Raw genomic sequence first — 17705 nt, forward strand, 5'->3', positions numbered from 1 at the left:
GTTACATGGCAGCCCGGTCTGTGGTTGCCGGTTACAGCGTTCACGCTAAATACTGGACCAATGTCAAAGCCTGTTGTTCCCATCAGTCACTTACACACAAAAACATAGGAAAATAGGGTCTACCTATAAAGGGACTTGATTGACAGGTTGATGGGCGGGTCCAACGACTGACATTTACATAACCTTACCTCATTCTGATGAATTCCAACGAATCAGATGCCTTTAATCTAAAATAAACTTGATGAATAAAGTCAAAAAAATGATATAAATTCAGTTTTTATAACATTCTCTTGTGCAGCTATATAAGTAGAAGGAAATAAAGCTCCTGAATCTTCTGTATTTTAAATAATAACTCATCTCATTCAGGTCCAGTTGTTCTCTGGAGCATTTTGGAGTAAAACTCTTCAGCGGTCAAAGTGCCTTTCTATCAGCCAGCAGTGCAGAGACACAGAATAATCCAGGGTAATGCAAATGCAAACCTAATATGCTGCTGAAAACATGAAACCTAGACCTGCTCCAGCGTTACGTGGAGCTACTTCTCAGTGTTTGATTTATCCTGCAGCGTGGAGCAGACGGGTGGAGTTCACTGCGCCGAGAAAGTTTTGAAATATATGTTTTCTGGTACATCTGGCTGTTCACGCACGGCGCTCAAGATAACTGTGAGGGAAACTATAAATCACATCGGGCCCTATCTTACGTCCAGTGTCTGCGTCATTTAAATAGCAAAAGCACCTGCGCCCATGGGCGTGCTGGTCTTACAGGGAGGTGTGTTCAGGTGCATTCTGGGCGTGCTGGTCTTACAGGGAGGTGTGTTCAGGTGCATTCTGGGCGTGCTGGTCTTACAGGGAGGTGTGTTCAGGTGCATTCTGGGCGTGCTGGTCTTACAGGGAGGTGGGTTCAGGTGCATTCTGGGCGTGCTGGTCTTACGGTGAGATGTGTTCAGGTGCATTCTGGGCGTGCTGGTCTTACAGGGAGGTGTGTTCAGGTGCATTCTGGGCGTGCTGGTCTTACAGGGAGGTGTGTTCAGGTGCATTCTGGGCGTATTGCTATCTATGAGGCAGCGGGAAGTGATGGCGCCATTGACCACCAAAAACCTGGTCTAAAGTCAATAACGCAGCATTTCATTGTTATTTTAACAGAGCATTAGGAAAATGCTCCTAGGCTCGTGCACAGCAGCCCACACACTATGCTTGTTACACACACAGGGACGCACAGCAGCACACACACACACACACACACACACACACACACACACACACACACATGCAGAAGATTACAAATACAAATATTAAGGTGCAAATCCTCCATCATAACAGCAATGCTCCAAGGTCCAAACGCGCCTGGCTTTTAAAGGGAATGGGAGATGATCTCTGATTGGTTGATTGCATGTTACGCCCAAAACACACCTCTGATTAATGAAGACACTAAGTACAACCCTTTAGGACCAGGCGCCCGGCACATGGACCCTTTTTTTCCGACGTCAAACTAGTAAAAGTGGATTTGGACATGCCCTAAACACACCTGCACCAGGCGCTTCACACCGTGCACTCAGATCGTTAAAATAGGGCCCTTAGTGTCTGGCCCTTGATGTGATTCTCATTCTCCAGTGTGGCCCCTTAGTGAAATTAAGTTTTTTACACCCCTACTCTTTGGTGCGTTCCATTTGTACGCTAAGATCGTTAAAATAGGGCCTTCTAAGTCCATGTGTGAACACTTTGTGACGTTGTTAGGGACAAACTCCACCCAGCTGGCACCACGGGCAGGAAAAGCCATCACCTATTTACAACTCCTGCGCGAGTCAGGTCTGCTTCTATGTGAAGATTTATACCTCTTCACATCTTACTCTTATTTGGAAAACAGGGATTGTACTTTCTGAGGGAGCAATAATTCCAGAAAATGGAAGAAACTTAACTATGAGCTGTGAGGCGGGAGCAACATTTTGGGATCAGGGAGATAATCTTTAAAGTCACAATCGTTCTTCATGTCTGTATGGGTCAGTTATCTCTCTGTGAAAAGACCAAGACATGTTCTATCTGGCAGGAGGCTGCGACTAAGAAATGTAAAACAACACGTACTGTACGGCTTTATAAGGTTTTTGACTTTATAACGTTTTTTCAAATTCAATCATGTTTTGGGGGCCTCAAACTACGCCAAGACTTTTAGCAAACCTGAAGCAGGAAGAGATGAGCTGTGCTTTATTTTTGTCACAAATCAGCTCTTTCTGAGTGAAATGTAAAGTTTTAAATGTGTGTTTTTTGTGAACTGAACTTCAGTGACTTCGGAGAGTTTTATCTTTCGCTCTTCATGTTCCACATCGTCTGAATGGATTAGGCCAAAAAAAATAAAAATTCTGTTCATGTCACGTTTATGTCTAATAGGAACAACCAGTCCTCCAAACCATACGGCGATATGTTCGACCTCATGGGGGAAGGTAATGGTCGCGGTTTGGTTCGGTTTAGACACAGAAACTACTGAGTAAAGTTGATAAAAAGATGGTGGTTTTTAGGGTTCAAATCAGACGCTACTTCACTTCAATTCTATTTATAGCGTCAAATCATAGCAGAAGTTATCTCAGGACACCCTACAGATAGAGTAGGTCTAGACCACACTCTATAATTTACAGAAACCCAACAATGGTGCGACAGTGGCGAGGAAAAACCTATTTTTAACAGGCAGAACCAGGCTCTTTTTGGTTTTTACTTTGCTTTTCAAACGGGACATGAACCCCCGGTCTCCTGGGTGAAAGTCCTGTGTTTGTTTGACCCATCCATCCCCCACCAACCTCCTTACCAGGACGCCAAATCACAAATCCTACTATGGCCACGCAAAGACCCACCCTTCAATAGCAGCTCGATTGGTTGGGGTTAGGCATTGACCTCGAGTGATTAAGGTTAGGATAGCCGATTGGTCAGGGGATAGGACCTGAGCTAATTGGGTTACGTTACCTTTCGTAAGCATGGACGCCTGGCCAATGGTAGCGGTCGAAGGGCGGGTCTTGGCGTGGCCATTGTAGGATTCGTAAATTCGCTACCAGGACATTTGGTGCTCTTATACTTCGTCACCTTACTTCCTGCTTTGCTCCGGTCAGAACTACTACGACCACTAGAGGGCGCCGCCACTTTAAATGTAAAATATGAGTCATAATCGCGACTTGAATAAACTACTTATGTGGGCGTTTTTCAGGGGGCAGACAGTCTCAAGAATTACCGTAAATACCAGTTTCTGATTTCAGTAAATACTGTTTTCGAGTTGTAATCACGACCGGGGAAACATGCGATTTTTTTGTTTTGTTTTTTTTACCGGAAAGCTTCAGTGTTTACGACTTGGCGCTAAATAATAATACGGAAGTGCCTGGATGCCTCACACTAACCAAAGTCTGTCTTCTGAGGTAATTAAACCCAAATTTAATGGATGTAGTTTTTAGCAAAACTTGTTAGCGTGAACACAAGTCGTAATGAACACGGGAAGCTTTTCCATCGCGAACCGTCCATCGTATATGACGTAAACGTGGCATCAGATGTGTAACATGAAGGGTTAACATCCAGTCACACCAGACAATGACTCAGCAAGATTAATGTGTGTCTTAGGGCTAATAACGTTACTGTAACTGCCAAGCTAGCCGCTGACATGCTAGCGGGATCATATGTTTATTTAAATGTAGCAAAGAATTAGACAAATTAATAACATTTCGCCCTTTTACAATTCTGGTGTGACTGGCCCTTTAAGAGTCACAGACCGGCCCTTTAAGACACAGACCGGCCCTTTTAAGAGTCACATGTCTCTTTTTTTTTAACGTGTGCTTTACGTAAAGTTATTATGTATATTTCTGAATCGTCTGTTTGTATTCACTCAAAGTGCCAAATGTTTGGAAATGTGACGATTCAGGAAATGATAAAACTTCATCAATGAATAGGAATTTATCTATATTACTAATATTTTTTAACACAGCTCTGCATGACTTAGAATTTAAAGCTGCACTTATCAATATATTTGTATACGAACAATGGATCAAATTATGTGAAAGATGCTGAACTCTGCAGCTCTGAGAAGCTTTTTTTCAAGCTTCTAGTTTTGGTTTCATGGCTAAAGAAATATAATATAGAAGATGTGTTTTCTCAGGATTTGGTGGAGACCAAAGCAGAGCTAAAAGGAAAGTGAATATTGGATTCATAAGAGGCACGTTCAGTCTCGTTTTCGGGTTAAACGCCATGTTTCCTCCAGACGGTGTATTTTTTTTTTTTCAGGTTTTTTTTGTGGCTGTGTCGGAGATGTTAGCCAATCAGCAGCGGCGTGTATGTAAACCTTGGTGGTATTAATGGTGCGTTCTAGGCAACCCGTAACTTGTGTTTTCACAACCTTCTACCGGTGAAAGTGATCCTGGAACGGTGAGAAATAGAAATAAATAGACATAAATTGTAAAAAAACACATTGTAATCAAAACGATACACACACGACTGTGTACTACTACAGGTTATGTTTATTAAAGGAAGCCCAAAATATGTCGCCGACTAGAAATCGCTAGTATCAGCTAGCGCTAGGTAACGTCAACGGTAGGTAGCCTAACCTGAACCCTGCCAACGGCACAATGTTTTAGCTAGCTTGTCGTGACTTTGCCTGGAACGCTACCAAGTCGGGACTTGAAGTCGTAACTTACGGGCTAAAAATTGTGTCTGGAACGCAGCATTACAAGGCAGCAGGGTGTTCAACGCAGACCCGTTTCAGTTTTGCGCTTGTGTTGTCACTTATCGTCCTCCAAAATCAACACTTTTTACCACGTTTTTGTCTCTTTTTTTCAACAGTTTTGGCAGATTTTTTTTAGATGTTTAAATAAACGTTTTTGCTACGTCGTGTCGGGACTTGAACGTGCTCCGGGTGAACAAATACACAACTTCCAATGAGACGTTTAAATAAGATGTCAGTTCTTCTGCCCCCTGGTGGCCAATAACGCGCTGATGCAGCTTTAAATGATCGATGTTAAAGTGTCTTTTTCTTCTTTTATATGTACGTAATTTGTAAAATATAGAATTTCCTGCACAAGACTGAACGTGTCTGTGACAAAAACACCTTTAATATGAATCAAACCTTTAGATAAGCTCTTGTTTGTGATGTAATGTACATATATATACACATATATGTATATATATTCTTTTCCATTGACTGCACTTGTTTCCAAAGATGGAAATGTGATACTCTGCTTGTGACGGCACTTATTAAATCTGTTGTTTTTATTCCACTGTAATGTACTCATCATATATATATATATATATATATATATATATATTACATGTGTACTCATATTATAAAAGTCTGAAAACTGTAAAAATTTAACACCAAACGCTGCGCAAAACTAGATTTTTTTTATCTGAAGTTTAGACGCTAAAGAAGATTATTGGTCTGATGAATGAATCAATGTGACAGAATGCTTTCCTTCCAGTGTTCATCACTGTGTTTAAATCACTAAATTCTCAAAATTTTGCAACGTTTGGATGATGAGTTAGTCGCCCTTTTTTGGGCTGGTTGATGGCGGCGCGTTTTGAGATTAAATTTTTACAGTGTTTTGCATATTGTCAGATATTTTCCAGTGTCAGTGAAAATGTTTTTGTGTGAAGTTACAAATGAATGTTTATCGTCCATTAAAACTGTTATAAACACAAACGGTGTATTTCTGTTATGTGCATGGGGGATATACTACTACTACTACTACAGCTGTACACAGGGAACACGGACAGAAAATGCCTTTCTACAGGACCCAGGATGTTGTGCTACGCCCCTGTGTGTGAACATAGCTGCTGGTTGCAGATGTAACCCTTTGTGCATCACTAAGGACATATTTGGCTTTTTCATTTCAAATTTTTCAATAATTTGGGCTGTGTTAATGCCTATGGCATCAAACTTGGCAAGAGTGTGAGTTTAAGTTCTTTAGTTTTAGAAGTAGAACATCCGTCCATCTTTATCCGCTTAAAAGAGCAGCAGCTCACCTCTCCAACTCACCTGCATCATTGCACGGACTGTCAATCACGACTGAGACTCCGCCCCTTTCCCCAGGTTATATAACTCCACCCCTTCAGGCCTGTGACGCTGAGACTCCGCCCCTTTCCCCAGGTTATATAACTCCACCCCTTCAGGCCTGTGACGCTGAGACTCCGCCCCTTTCCCCAGGTTATATAACTCCACCCCTTCAGGCCTGTGACGCTGAGACTCCGCCCCTTTCCCCAGGTTATATAACTCCACCCCTTCAGGCCTGTGACGCTGAGACTCCGCCCCTTTCCCAGGTTATATAACTCCGCCCCTTCAGGCCTGTGACACTGAGAATCCGCCCCTTTCCCCAGGTTATATAACTCCGCCCCTTCAGGCCTGTGATGCGGAGACTCCGCCCCTTTCCCAGGTTATATAACTCCGCCCCTTTCCCAGGTTATATAACTCCGCCCCTTTCCCAGGTTATATAACTCCGCCCCTTCAGGCCTGTGACGCTGTTTTCCCTCCAAACCGAACCACACCAGGCAGAACAAAGAGAGGAGTGATGTGAGTCAGTTTAATGCACTTTTTCCACCTGTATAAAACTTGTTTTCATCATCTTGAATGTTTTGCCTGAAACTCTGATACATTGTTTTGTTTATGCCGAATTATAGCGTTCAATCCTGTTTCAGTAAAGAGAAACTGAAGTGCAGACTGTGGACGCCCACACAGGTGTTTTCACTTTAATCAGGCTGATTAGCCCTCTTCCCAGGACTCTGTGGGTGGGTATAAAAAGCAGACGTGTATAAAGTACTAGAGACCCATACTTGAGTAAAAGTACAAGCGCTCTATCGAAAAAGTGACTTGAGTAGAAGTTGAAGTGCTCTTTAAGCACAACACTTAAGTAGAAGTACTAAAGTATTCAAAAAAAATGTGTACTTAAGTATTGCAAGTAATTTATTTTAAAATCTACTACTCAAGTTCTGGAAGTAAAAGTACAAGTATACAATACAAGTATTGTGTTATGTAGTTATTAAAGAAAGCAGTCAAAAGTTTGAATATCATATTGTTTATATTATGTCAAGTGTTTAGCCTAAGGCTGTAGCCAAAGGAATTAACAAATATTAAATATATTATATTAAAAATAACAAATATTAACAAATACAATTAATTACGAGCGTAATGAAAAGAAACACGACGCGATCTTTGGGATTTCTTACGTAAATTATGTAATTGGCGTACGTAACTAACGTACACACACACTGTAACCTACACACTGTAACCTACACACTGTAACCTACACACTGTAACATACACACTGTAACCTACACACTGTAACCTACACACTGTAACCTACACACTGTAACATACACACTGTAACCTACACACTGTAACCTACACACTGTAACATACACACTGTAACCTACACACTGTAACCTACACACTGTAACATACACACTGTAACCTACACACTGTAACATACACACTGTAACCTACACGCACCGTAACCTACACACTGTAACATACACACTGTAACCTACACACTGTAACATACACACTGTAACCTACACACTGTAACCTACACACTGTAACCTACACACTGTAACATACACACTGTAACCTACACACTGTAACATACACACTGTAACATACACACTGTAACCTACACACTGTAACCTACACACTGTAACCTACACACTGTAACATACACACTGTAACATACACACTGTAACCTACACACTGTAACCTACACACTGTAACCTACACACTGTAACATACACACTGTAACCTACACAGTCTCAACAGCGCGAGGAATTCACAAGTCTTCTGTTGCACGACTAAAACCACTTTTGAACATCAATGTTCCACCAAAACCAGTTCCTTCCTGAGACTATTTAGCAGAGGCACCGTGGCTCCGTCCGGAGCTTAGCCCCGCCCACGATGACTGTGATTGGTTTAAAGAAACACCAATAGACCAGAGCATGCAAAACAAATGTAGTCGTAGTCTTGCTATGTGTGACCCTGCAGGATCCCCAGTCCTTACATATTAATGTATTTAACATGAGATGTGAGATGGTGTCAGACTTTAGTCTGTCCGGTCCTCTAGTGCAGTGGTTCTCAAATGGTGGTGCGTGTCCCTCTAGGGGAACTTCGGAGGACTGCAGGGAGAACTTGAGATTTGTTTTTGCGAAATGACTGTTGTTCCTCTTTAAAGCACTTTGAATCGCCCTGCTGCTGAAATGTGTTCTACAAATAAAGCTGCCTTGCCTTTATGTAGACTTTTTTTTTTTTTTCTATCAAAAATTTGACGTTTTTGTCGCCTTCTTTGGACCTATTCTTACATTCCTTCCTTCCTTCCTTCCTTCCGTCTATTTTTCAGTTTTTGGTGCTGTTTTTTCGCTTTTTTGTGTCTTGTTAAAACATATATTTTTTCCTTCCTTCCTTTTTTCTACAGTTTTTTTTTTTTTTTTATTTTTATTTTTTTTACTGTCTTCTACTTTTTGTCGCTTTTTTAAAAGTTTTTTTATGCTTTTTTCCAAGTTTTTTTTTTTCCCTTTTGTTGCCCTCTCTTCATTCTTTCTACTGTCTCTTTGTTTCAAAGTTTTTGTTTAGGTATATTCAACCTATTCTTGCCTGCCTTCCTTCCTTCCTTCCTTCCTCCTTCTGTCTATTTTCAAAGTTTTTGACTCTGTTTTTAATGTTTGTCGCTTTTTTGTGTGTAAATGTTTTGTCTCGTTTTGACCTATTTTTGCTTTCCTTCCTTCATTTCTTTTTCTTTCTTTCTTTCTTTCTTCCTTTTACTGTCTTCTACTTCTTTTTGTTGCTTTTTAAAAGTTTTTTATGCTTTTTTCTAAGTTTTTGTCCCTTTTATTGCCCTAGTGTTGCCTTACTCTCTTCCTTCTTTCTACTGTCTCTTTGTTTCTAAGTTTTTGTTTAGGTATATTCAACCTATTCTTGCCTTCCTTCCTTCCTTTCTTCCTATTTCCAGGTGAACCACTGGCCTAGGGTAAGGTAGGCATTAGGTCTGCCCTCTGAGGATAACCCATGGTCTGATTTCCTGCCTGTAGGAGCCACATACTGTATGTTTTTATGGTCTCATTTATACTATTTATTGATTATTATATTGTGCACTTGTGTTGTAGTTGGTGGGCGTTTTCATCGCAGTTTGAGTGGAAGTGATAACATTATATTTGTTTCCTTCACCTGTTGGTTTTTTTGGGCTTTGACAGAGAGGGGGGGAGTGGTGAGCATGGGAGCGACACACTTTCAGAAATGATGAAATATGCTGTATTCTGGAGCCATTCACCGACACAAAATCAATTTCTGTGTTTTATTTTCCTAAAAACCAACAGAGGCATTATTTAAAACAAACATGGCATTTAAAAGGTTTATTAAAGATCATGACTGAAGTTGGTTTAAACATTAATTTAGTGAAAGTATAAAATAATAATACATAATTTTTGGCAGATTTATCACACATACATGTTTGTCCTCTGAAGACACCAGAGCAGCTTTTTAAAATCTGATTTCCCCTTCAGACGAGAGCTGCAACTAACGATTAGTATGTAAGGAGGGAAGGAAACAAGGAGGGAAGGAAACAAGGAGCGAAGTACGTAGGGGAAGAAGTAGGGAACAAAAAGAAGACAAGGGAAGGAAAGAAGGATGAAAGAAAGGAGGCAAGGATGTAAAGAACAGGGTAGGAAGGAAGAATGGAAAGAAAGTAAAGGAAGAATAACCAGAGCAACTTTTAAGGAGGGAAGGAAAGAAGAAGGGAAGTATGTAGGGAAGGAAAGAAGACCGAGGGAAGGAAATAAGGATGACAGAAAAGAGGCAAAGATGGAAAAGGACGGAAGGAAAGGAAAGGAATGCAGAGAAGGAAGGAAGGATGGATGAAATAGTTGGAGATTAATTTAATAGTTGACAACTAATCCTTCATCTTTGCAGCGTTATAAGTATGTAAGGAGGGTAGGAGAGGAAGTAGGGAACAAAAAGAAGACGAGGGAAGGAAAGGATGAAAAAAGGAGGCAAAGATGTAAAGAAGAGGGTAGGAAGGAAGAATGGAAAGACGTAAAGGAAGAATAAATAAGGAAGGATGGGGGAAGGAAGGAGAGAAGACAGTAGAAAGGGAAGTACATAGGGAAGGAAATTAATGCAGGGAAGGAAGGAAGGAAGGAAGAAAGGAAGGAAGGAGTCAGTTTCCTGTCCCAGAGAAGAGAAGAAACTAGTAAATATTCACATTTAACAAGCTGACATCAGTTTTTTACTTAAAAAAATGACTCAAACCGATGATCAGATGAGTCTTTGCAGCTCTCCTTGTTAGTCAGTTCACTGTTGACACACAGTGGTGCTCAGCATAACGTTTAGGACCCCATGCTAAAGAGGAATTAAAAAAAAATCATCTTTTGGGAATTGATCTTAATGCCTTAATTAAAAAAAATGAGGAAAAATCCAACCTTTAAGGACACCAATTTTCTTTGTGAATGAATAATGTATCGTAAATAAATAAATGTTCTTCCTTAAAATACAGGGGGCATAAGTCAGTCCACCCCTATGTTAAATTCCCATAGAGGCAGGCAGACTTTTATTTTGAAAGGCCAGTTATTTCATGGATCCAGGATACTATGCATCCTGATAAAGTTCCCTTGGCCTTTGGGATTAACCCTTGTGTTATAAACCTTGAAAAAACAAATTTTTGACATTTTTCACGGTTTGTTTTTAGTTTTTCCAATGTTTTTAAATTGTTACATTTTTCTTCTACACATTTTCAGCGCTTATTTCTACGTGCCGTATTTTCTGAAATAAAAATTGAATACAGGTCAGTTTGACCTGAATCTTTTTGTTTTTCTGGGTCACAATGAAAGTGTCTTTTTCGACACTTGTCACTTTTTTTTAGAAGTTTCTGTCAATATTTTTCTGTACTTTTCTGTTTTTTTAAAGCTTTTGCCATGTTTTTGTCACTTTTAAAAGTTTTAGTCACTTCTCTTTACGTTTTTGAAGAGTATCCTGACATTTTCGTCACTTTTCCTGGCGTTTTTGTCACTTTTTTCAGCTTTTTTTGACATTTATTTCCTACATTTTTCAACATTCTATCATACATTTTTCTTTTACATACTATAAAATTGAATAAAACACCAAAATTCAACAAAAGTAGTGAACTGATCATTTATTTAACTCGTGAAGAGCGCTGTAGGGAACCATCCACATTAATTTGTTTTTAAAATTGAAATCTAAAGCCCCACATCATCACATAAGGAAGAACATGTATTTATTTACGATAAATTATTCATTCACAAAGAAAATTGGTGTCCTTAAAGGTGCTGTAGGTAGGATTGTGAAGATCCAGGACTTAGCCAAAAAATTTGAACATCGACAACTTCTCAGTCCCTCCCCCCTTTCCGCTAAAGCCCAAAACGGTCTCCTAAGCCCCTCCCCCCACAAGGGAGAATGAATGCGTGTGCATGAGCAGTGATTGACACGCAGTTAGACACCCCGACAGAAAGGTAGTTTTATAAGTCTTACCTACTGCACCTTTTTAAAGGTTGGATTTTTCCTATTTTTTTTTTTAATTAAGGCTTTAAAGGTGCCCTGCCATACAAAACCGTTTTTACTCGCATTTTTTAGAATCTGTGAGGTCCATATAGGTGTGTGTGTGTGTGTGTGTGTGTGTGTGTGTGTGTGTGTGTGTGTGTGTGTGTGTGTGTGTGTGTGTGTGTGTGTGTGTGTGTGTGTGTGTGTGTGTGTGTGTGTGTGTGTGTGTGTGTGTGTGTGTGTGTGTTATGTGCTGAATGTGAAAATGAACTGCTAGCTCCTCTGTCAGCTCTAGACACTGAACAGAAATAAGCAGAGAAATCAGACCAATCACAACAGCTGGTCAGTCTGACATCATACTGCCTGAGCTCATTACTATTCATGAGCTCGCCCAGTTGGGCTGGGTAAAGGATTCTGACAGCCAGGCTCTCATTGGCTAGCTGTTAGCCAACCAGATTCAAACAGCTTAGCTCGTTGAATATTAATGAGAACTGGCACAAATCGAGCCGAGTCTTCCTGCAGGCTTTCTATACCGCGCTAGAATGGCTTGAAACAAGGTAACCACGGTTACAGAGTCCACAGTAGACCTTCAGACATCACCATAAAGTCATGAAACACGTGTGGCAGGGCACCTTTTAAGATCAATTTCCAGAAGATGATTCTTTTGTTCCTCTTTAGCATACACCCATGCTAAAGTTGTAAACTTACGCTGAGCGCTGTGTGTCTCCTGTAAGATTTGTCGCTCACTGGATCGTCGGAGCGAGCCGTTTCTCGCCGGCGTGCACGGTGACGTGGCGCCGCAGGTGGCTTCCCGAGATGAAGGTTTTCCCGCAGAAGGAACACCTGAACTGTTTGCAGTCCGTGTGGACGGTCATGTGCACCTTCAGCGAGCCCGACTGGGCGAAGCGCTTGCCGCAGTGCACGCAGCCGTAGCGCTTCTCCCCCGTGTGCACGCTCTGGTGGCGCTTCAGGTTGCTGGAGTCGGAGAAGCGCTTGCCGCACAGCGCGCAGACGAACGGCTTCTCGCCCGTGTGGACCCTCATGTGGGTCTTCAGGTTCTTCAGGCACGCCAGACTTTTCCCGCAGAAGTTGCAGACGAACGACTTGCCGGCGGCGGCGTCCTCCCCGCTGCCGTGACCGACGGCGTCCCGCGGCCGCCATTTGTCCCTTCTGGTGAAAGCGGCGAGTCTTCCCCCCGTGTCTTTCCTCGCGGGAAGCTGCGGCGAGTCTGCAAGCGGCGGTGGAGGCGGCGCCCTCTGCTGGCTGTTGTGGAGACCTGCAGCCTGCTGCTCAATCACAAAATCAACAAAGTTTTATGTAGGGCTGTGCAATTAATCGAAATTTAAAATCGTGATCATGATTTCCGCTCCCAACGATCACAAAAACAGAATAATCGAGAAACTATTATTTAGTTCATTACGTTTTGCAAGTAAACTCTTATTTTCTCTCGTGTTCTGAATGAGAAAATAAAGTTTAAATAGGAAAAGTATTGAGGCAAATTTCACAGGTGCATGTGTTTTTTGTTTTTTTTACTGTTGATTTATGTAACTTTTTCCACGGTTTTTTTAAGTTCAATAATTACAACATCTGAAGTCATCCAGAAGTCGACGAGTAATCGTGTTAAATTATCGTGATTTCAATATTGACTGAAATAATCGTGATTATATATTTTTTTATCAATAATCGAGCAGCCCTAGTTTTATTCTAGGGCTGCTCCCTCTTAGCCGATTAGTCGACTAATCGGTGGTTTTGGTCTTAGTCAGCTTAGATCTCTTTAGTCCATTAGTCATGTCTGATGCTGTTTTCATGCTGAATGACTTATTTCCAAGAAACGTACGAGCACATCTCTGGTAAACACAAGAATTAAAGTGGTGACTCTTAGTGGAGAAACTCAGATTTACAGATCTGTCGATTAAATCAACTAATCGATTGGTCGATACAATTGAATGAGTGTTAGTCGACTGAGAACTTCTTCAATCGAGCACAGCCCTATTTTATTCATAAAGCACCTTTTCTGAGCGCTGCTCAGGCCTGGAACAGTTACAGAACATAAAATGTCTAATCCCAATTAGTTTATTACATAATAGACTTGGTCGGCATTACTGGGAACGCCCACTAAAACAAACCATTTTAATTAAAGGTGCTCTAAGTGATGTCACGCGGGGTTGTTTTTTTTTTTTAGGCTACAACATTTTTACACATACAGCAAACATCTCCTCACTATCTGCTAGCTGTCTGTCCCCTGAACACACTGTAAAAAACATCTCCTCACTATCTGCTAGCTGTCTGTCCTCTGAACACACTGTAAAAAATATCTCCTCACTATCTACTAGCTGCCTGTCCCCTGAACACACTGTAAAAAATATCTCCTCACTATCTGCTAGCTGTCTGTCCCCGAAACACACTGTAAAAAATATCTCCTCACTATCTGCTAGCTGTCTGTCCCCTGAACACACTGTAAAAAATATCTCCTCACTATCTGCTAGCTGTCTGTCTCCTGAACACACTGTAAAAACATCTCCTCACTATCTGCTAGCTGTCTGTCCCCTGAACACACTGTAAAAATATCTCCTCACTATCTGCTAGCTGTCTGTCCCCTGAACACTACGGAAAAAACATCTCCTCACTATCTGCTAGCTGTCCTTTCCCTGAACACACTGTAAAAACATCTCCTCACTATCTGCTAGCTGTCTGTCCTCTGAACACACTGTAAAAAACATCTCCTCACTATCTGCTAGCTGTCTGTCCTCTGAACACACTGTAAAAAACATCTCCTCACTATCTACTAGCTGTCTGTCCCCTGAACACACTGTAAAAAACATCTCCTCACTATCTGCTAGCTGTCTGTCCCCTGAACACACATTTGTTTTAAACACATTTCAGAAAACTTAATACAACAAATAACTGCCTTTTTAATGTAAGTAATCAAAGTAAGTTTCACGGTGATATCTATTAGGTAAAATGTCAACCTTTAATTCTTGTTTACCAGAGATGTGCTCGTACGTTTCTTGGAAATAAGTCATTCAGCATGAAAACAGCATCAGACATGACTAATGGACTAAAGAGATCCAAGTCGACTAAGACCAAAACCACCGATTAGTCCACTAATCCACTAAGAGGGAGCAGCCCTACGCTGGTTAGGGGGTACATGGCTTAGAAACAACGTTGAAAGGGGGAACATTATTGAAAAAAGCTTGAGAACCAGGGGTCTATATCAGGGGTCTACATCAGGGGTCTATATCAGTGGTCTACATCAGTGGTCTACATCAGTGGTCTACATCAGTGGTCTACATCAGTGGTCTACATCAGGGGTCTACATCAGGGGTCTACATCAGGGGTCTTAAACGTTTTTTTAAGCCAAGGACCCCTTAACTGAAAGAGAGACTGATCAGGGACCCCCTACTACATGTATTGTGTAAAATTGAGTTGCATATTCATCTGGTCCTATAATAACTTTTAGGGCAGCCTAAAGCATTTATAGATACCGTATTTTCCGGACTATAAGTCGCATTTATTTTGAAATTTTTTTTTCTTTCTTTCATCTGTCAACTACACAACAGCACCCAGAACAGCCAGCTCCCAGGGCGTGGAGCGTGGCTGGATTAAAAGGCGTGGAGACGTAGCTGCACCGTTGACCAGCCCCTCCCGACACCTTCCTCCAGCTCTGGCCATCTCGCTCTCAGCCTCGCGATTAGCCGATTAGCCGATTAGCCGATTAGCTTTCTCTGATTTCTTCATTGCAGTAAGACTCACCTTTTCTCCAGTCTCCCTCACAAGTTTCTCCCTCATTTCAAACTTTCTTTCTGCTGCTCGATGACCGTTTTCGGGCTGCATATTTTACTACCTGCAGTTTGTTACCTCTTTTCTTTCTCAGTTGTCTTTAGCAGCAGCGTTCTAGTCGTCCCAAGCCTAGAGCGCCCTCTCGCGGCTGTAGACGGGGATGTTTTCAGTATGAATTAACATTTAAAAACATGTTAAATTTATATATATTTTGATATATAAGTCGCACCTGACTATAAGTCGCAGGACCAGCCAAAGTAGGAAAAAAAGTGCGACTTATAGTCCAGAAAATACGGTACTTTTTTTCTTTTTTTATTATTTTTTTGCATAGAATACTAAGCTATTCATAAAGCCTAATAATTGTTGGCATGCTTTTACCCACACTCTCTACCAACCTGCATTAGGTCTGCTGAGAATGTGGACCGTTTTTAAAGGACAAGTGAAGACTCACTTGTAGTGTTAATTTTGTCACCTATTTTTAGTTTAGTCTTAGTCTTGTGCCAAAAATTTTTGTTAGTCAAGTTTTAGTCGACTAAAAGTCTCGTCAATTTAGTCTAGTTTTAGTCAAAACGTTTTAGTCTCTTTTTAAATAAATTATTTCAATTCAATTTTATTTATGGTATCAAATCATAACATAAGTTATCTCGAGACACTTTACAGATAGAGTAGGTCTAGACCACACTCTATAATTTACAAATTATTTCTGATAACCATTTCAGTCAAATAGTTATAAAAATAAATAAATGATATAAAGTTATATAAATATTGAGCCTCTTCCTTATTTCACCAGTAAAATGACAAAAACAACCACTGCATGGGAAAAGGATATTTTACAATAAAATAAATGCAGCACGAAACTGGCGAGGCGAATTTCAAGTGAACGCAACATCTGTGTTGTTTTTCAGACAACGGCTACAGACTGTCGTACGTCTCGTGTTGGAAATAGAGACAAACCTTTACACCGTTTAGCTGTCAGCATTGTAACCCTTTTATATATGTCAGATTGTAACCGTGCTTACTCCAACTGCTAGCTAACGGTAGGCTAACGTTACCTGCTGCCAGGTGTAGTGTTAACTAGCTAACGGTAGGCTAACGTTACCTGCTGTCGAGTGTAGTGTTAACTAGCTAACGGTAGGCTAACGTTACCTGCTGCCAGGTGTAGTGTTAACTAGCTAACGGTAGGCTAACGTTACCTGCTGTCGAGTGTAGTGTTAACTAGCTAACGGTAGGCTAACGTTACCTGCTGCCAAGTGTAGTGTTAACTAGCTAACGGTATGCTAACGTTACCTGCTGTCGAGTGTAGTGTTAACTAGCTAACGGTAGACTAACGTTACCTGCTGTCGAGTGTAGTGTTAACTAGCTAACGGTATGCTAACGTTACCTGCATGGAAGTGTAGTGTTAACTAGCTAACGGTAAATGCCGTTACCTGCTGTCGAGTGTAGTGTTAACTAGCTAACGGTATGCTAACGTTACCTGCTGTCGAGTGTAGTGTTAACTAGCTAACGGTATGCTAACGTTACCTGCTGTCGAGTGTAGTGTTAACTAGCTAACGGTATGCTAACGTTACCTGCTGTCGAGTGTAGTGTTAACTAGCTAACGGTATGCTAACGTTACCTGCTGTCGAGTGTAGTGTTAACTAGCTAACGGTAGGCTAACGTTACCTGCTGTCGAGTGTAGTGTTAACTAGTGCAGCGATGTTTCGGTTGACTCTAACGTGCGTTTAGGAGCATCAGAGAGAAGCGCAGGCTATTCGGTCCGGTAGGTAACGGTCGTTAGGGCGCCTGTCGGTGCCGTAGCAACGGGTCTCGGTAACAGCTGAATATTCTCTCTCATGATGAAAAAGTAGAGACGATTGTAGACGAAAATGAAGAGAGATTTTATCTTAGTTTTTATTTTATGCCAAACATTTTAGTCTCTTCTTTTTTCGTCAACAATAATGCACGTTCATTTAGTCTTAGTCAGCGTTTTTGGACATCGGCGCAGTCTCGTCATCGTCTCGTCTTAGTCATGGAAAAAAAGGTCGTTGACGAACATATTTAGTCTCGTCTCGTCTGACGAAATTAACACTACTCACTTGTTTAGGCCAGCTTTTGGGTGGCCTAAAAAGTCTTTTATTTATTTGATAATTATTTATTTGATAATTGTATTTGTTGTATTTGTATTTTATATTATTGACTGTTTTATTCTCTATGTACATTGTAAAGCACTTTGTGACCTTGTCTGTGAAAAGCGCTGTAAAAATAAATTTTACTTACTTACTTTTGTATGTTAAATGATGTTTTAATGTTAAACACACATGTGGAACAGTCAGTCCTTTGGGATGAGCTGTATCTGTGGATGGCTACCTTAGTGACTACATTACCTAGAGGCCAGTGAGCCTATCATCAGTGGGGATTTATATTTGCTAATATGTTGGAATCATGTTAATGCTTTTGAATTT

At 41.0% G+C, this 17705-nt stretch overlaps 1 protein-coding gene across 3 annotated transcripts in view; it reads right to left on the reverse strand.

Moving 5' to 3' along the window:
* Positions 1-12058: 12058 nt before the first annotated feature.
* The window catches only part of LOC120567835 (zinc finger protein 616-like), a 12462-nt gene continuing 6815 nt past the window's right edge, over positions 12059-17705 (reverse strand). For 2 of the 3 annotated variants that reach the window (XM_039814907.1, XM_039814905.1), the window contains exon 5: positions 12059-12770. In XM_039814907.1, the coding sequence (XP_039670841.1) occupies positions 12228-12770 (543 nt within the window). In that variant the 3' untranslated portion in view covers positions 12059-12227. The remainder of the gene's footprint in view (positions 12771-17705) is intronic. The other variant, XM_039814906.1, reaches the window with a different exon arrangement.

The sequence above is a fragment of the Perca fluviatilis genome, chromosome 11, assembly GCF_010015445.1.
Source record: "Perca fluviatilis chromosome 11, GENO_Pfluv_1.0, whole genome shotgun sequence".
Taxonomy (NCBI): Eukaryota; Metazoa; Chordata; class Actinopteri; order Perciformes; family Percidae; genus Perca; species Perca fluviatilis.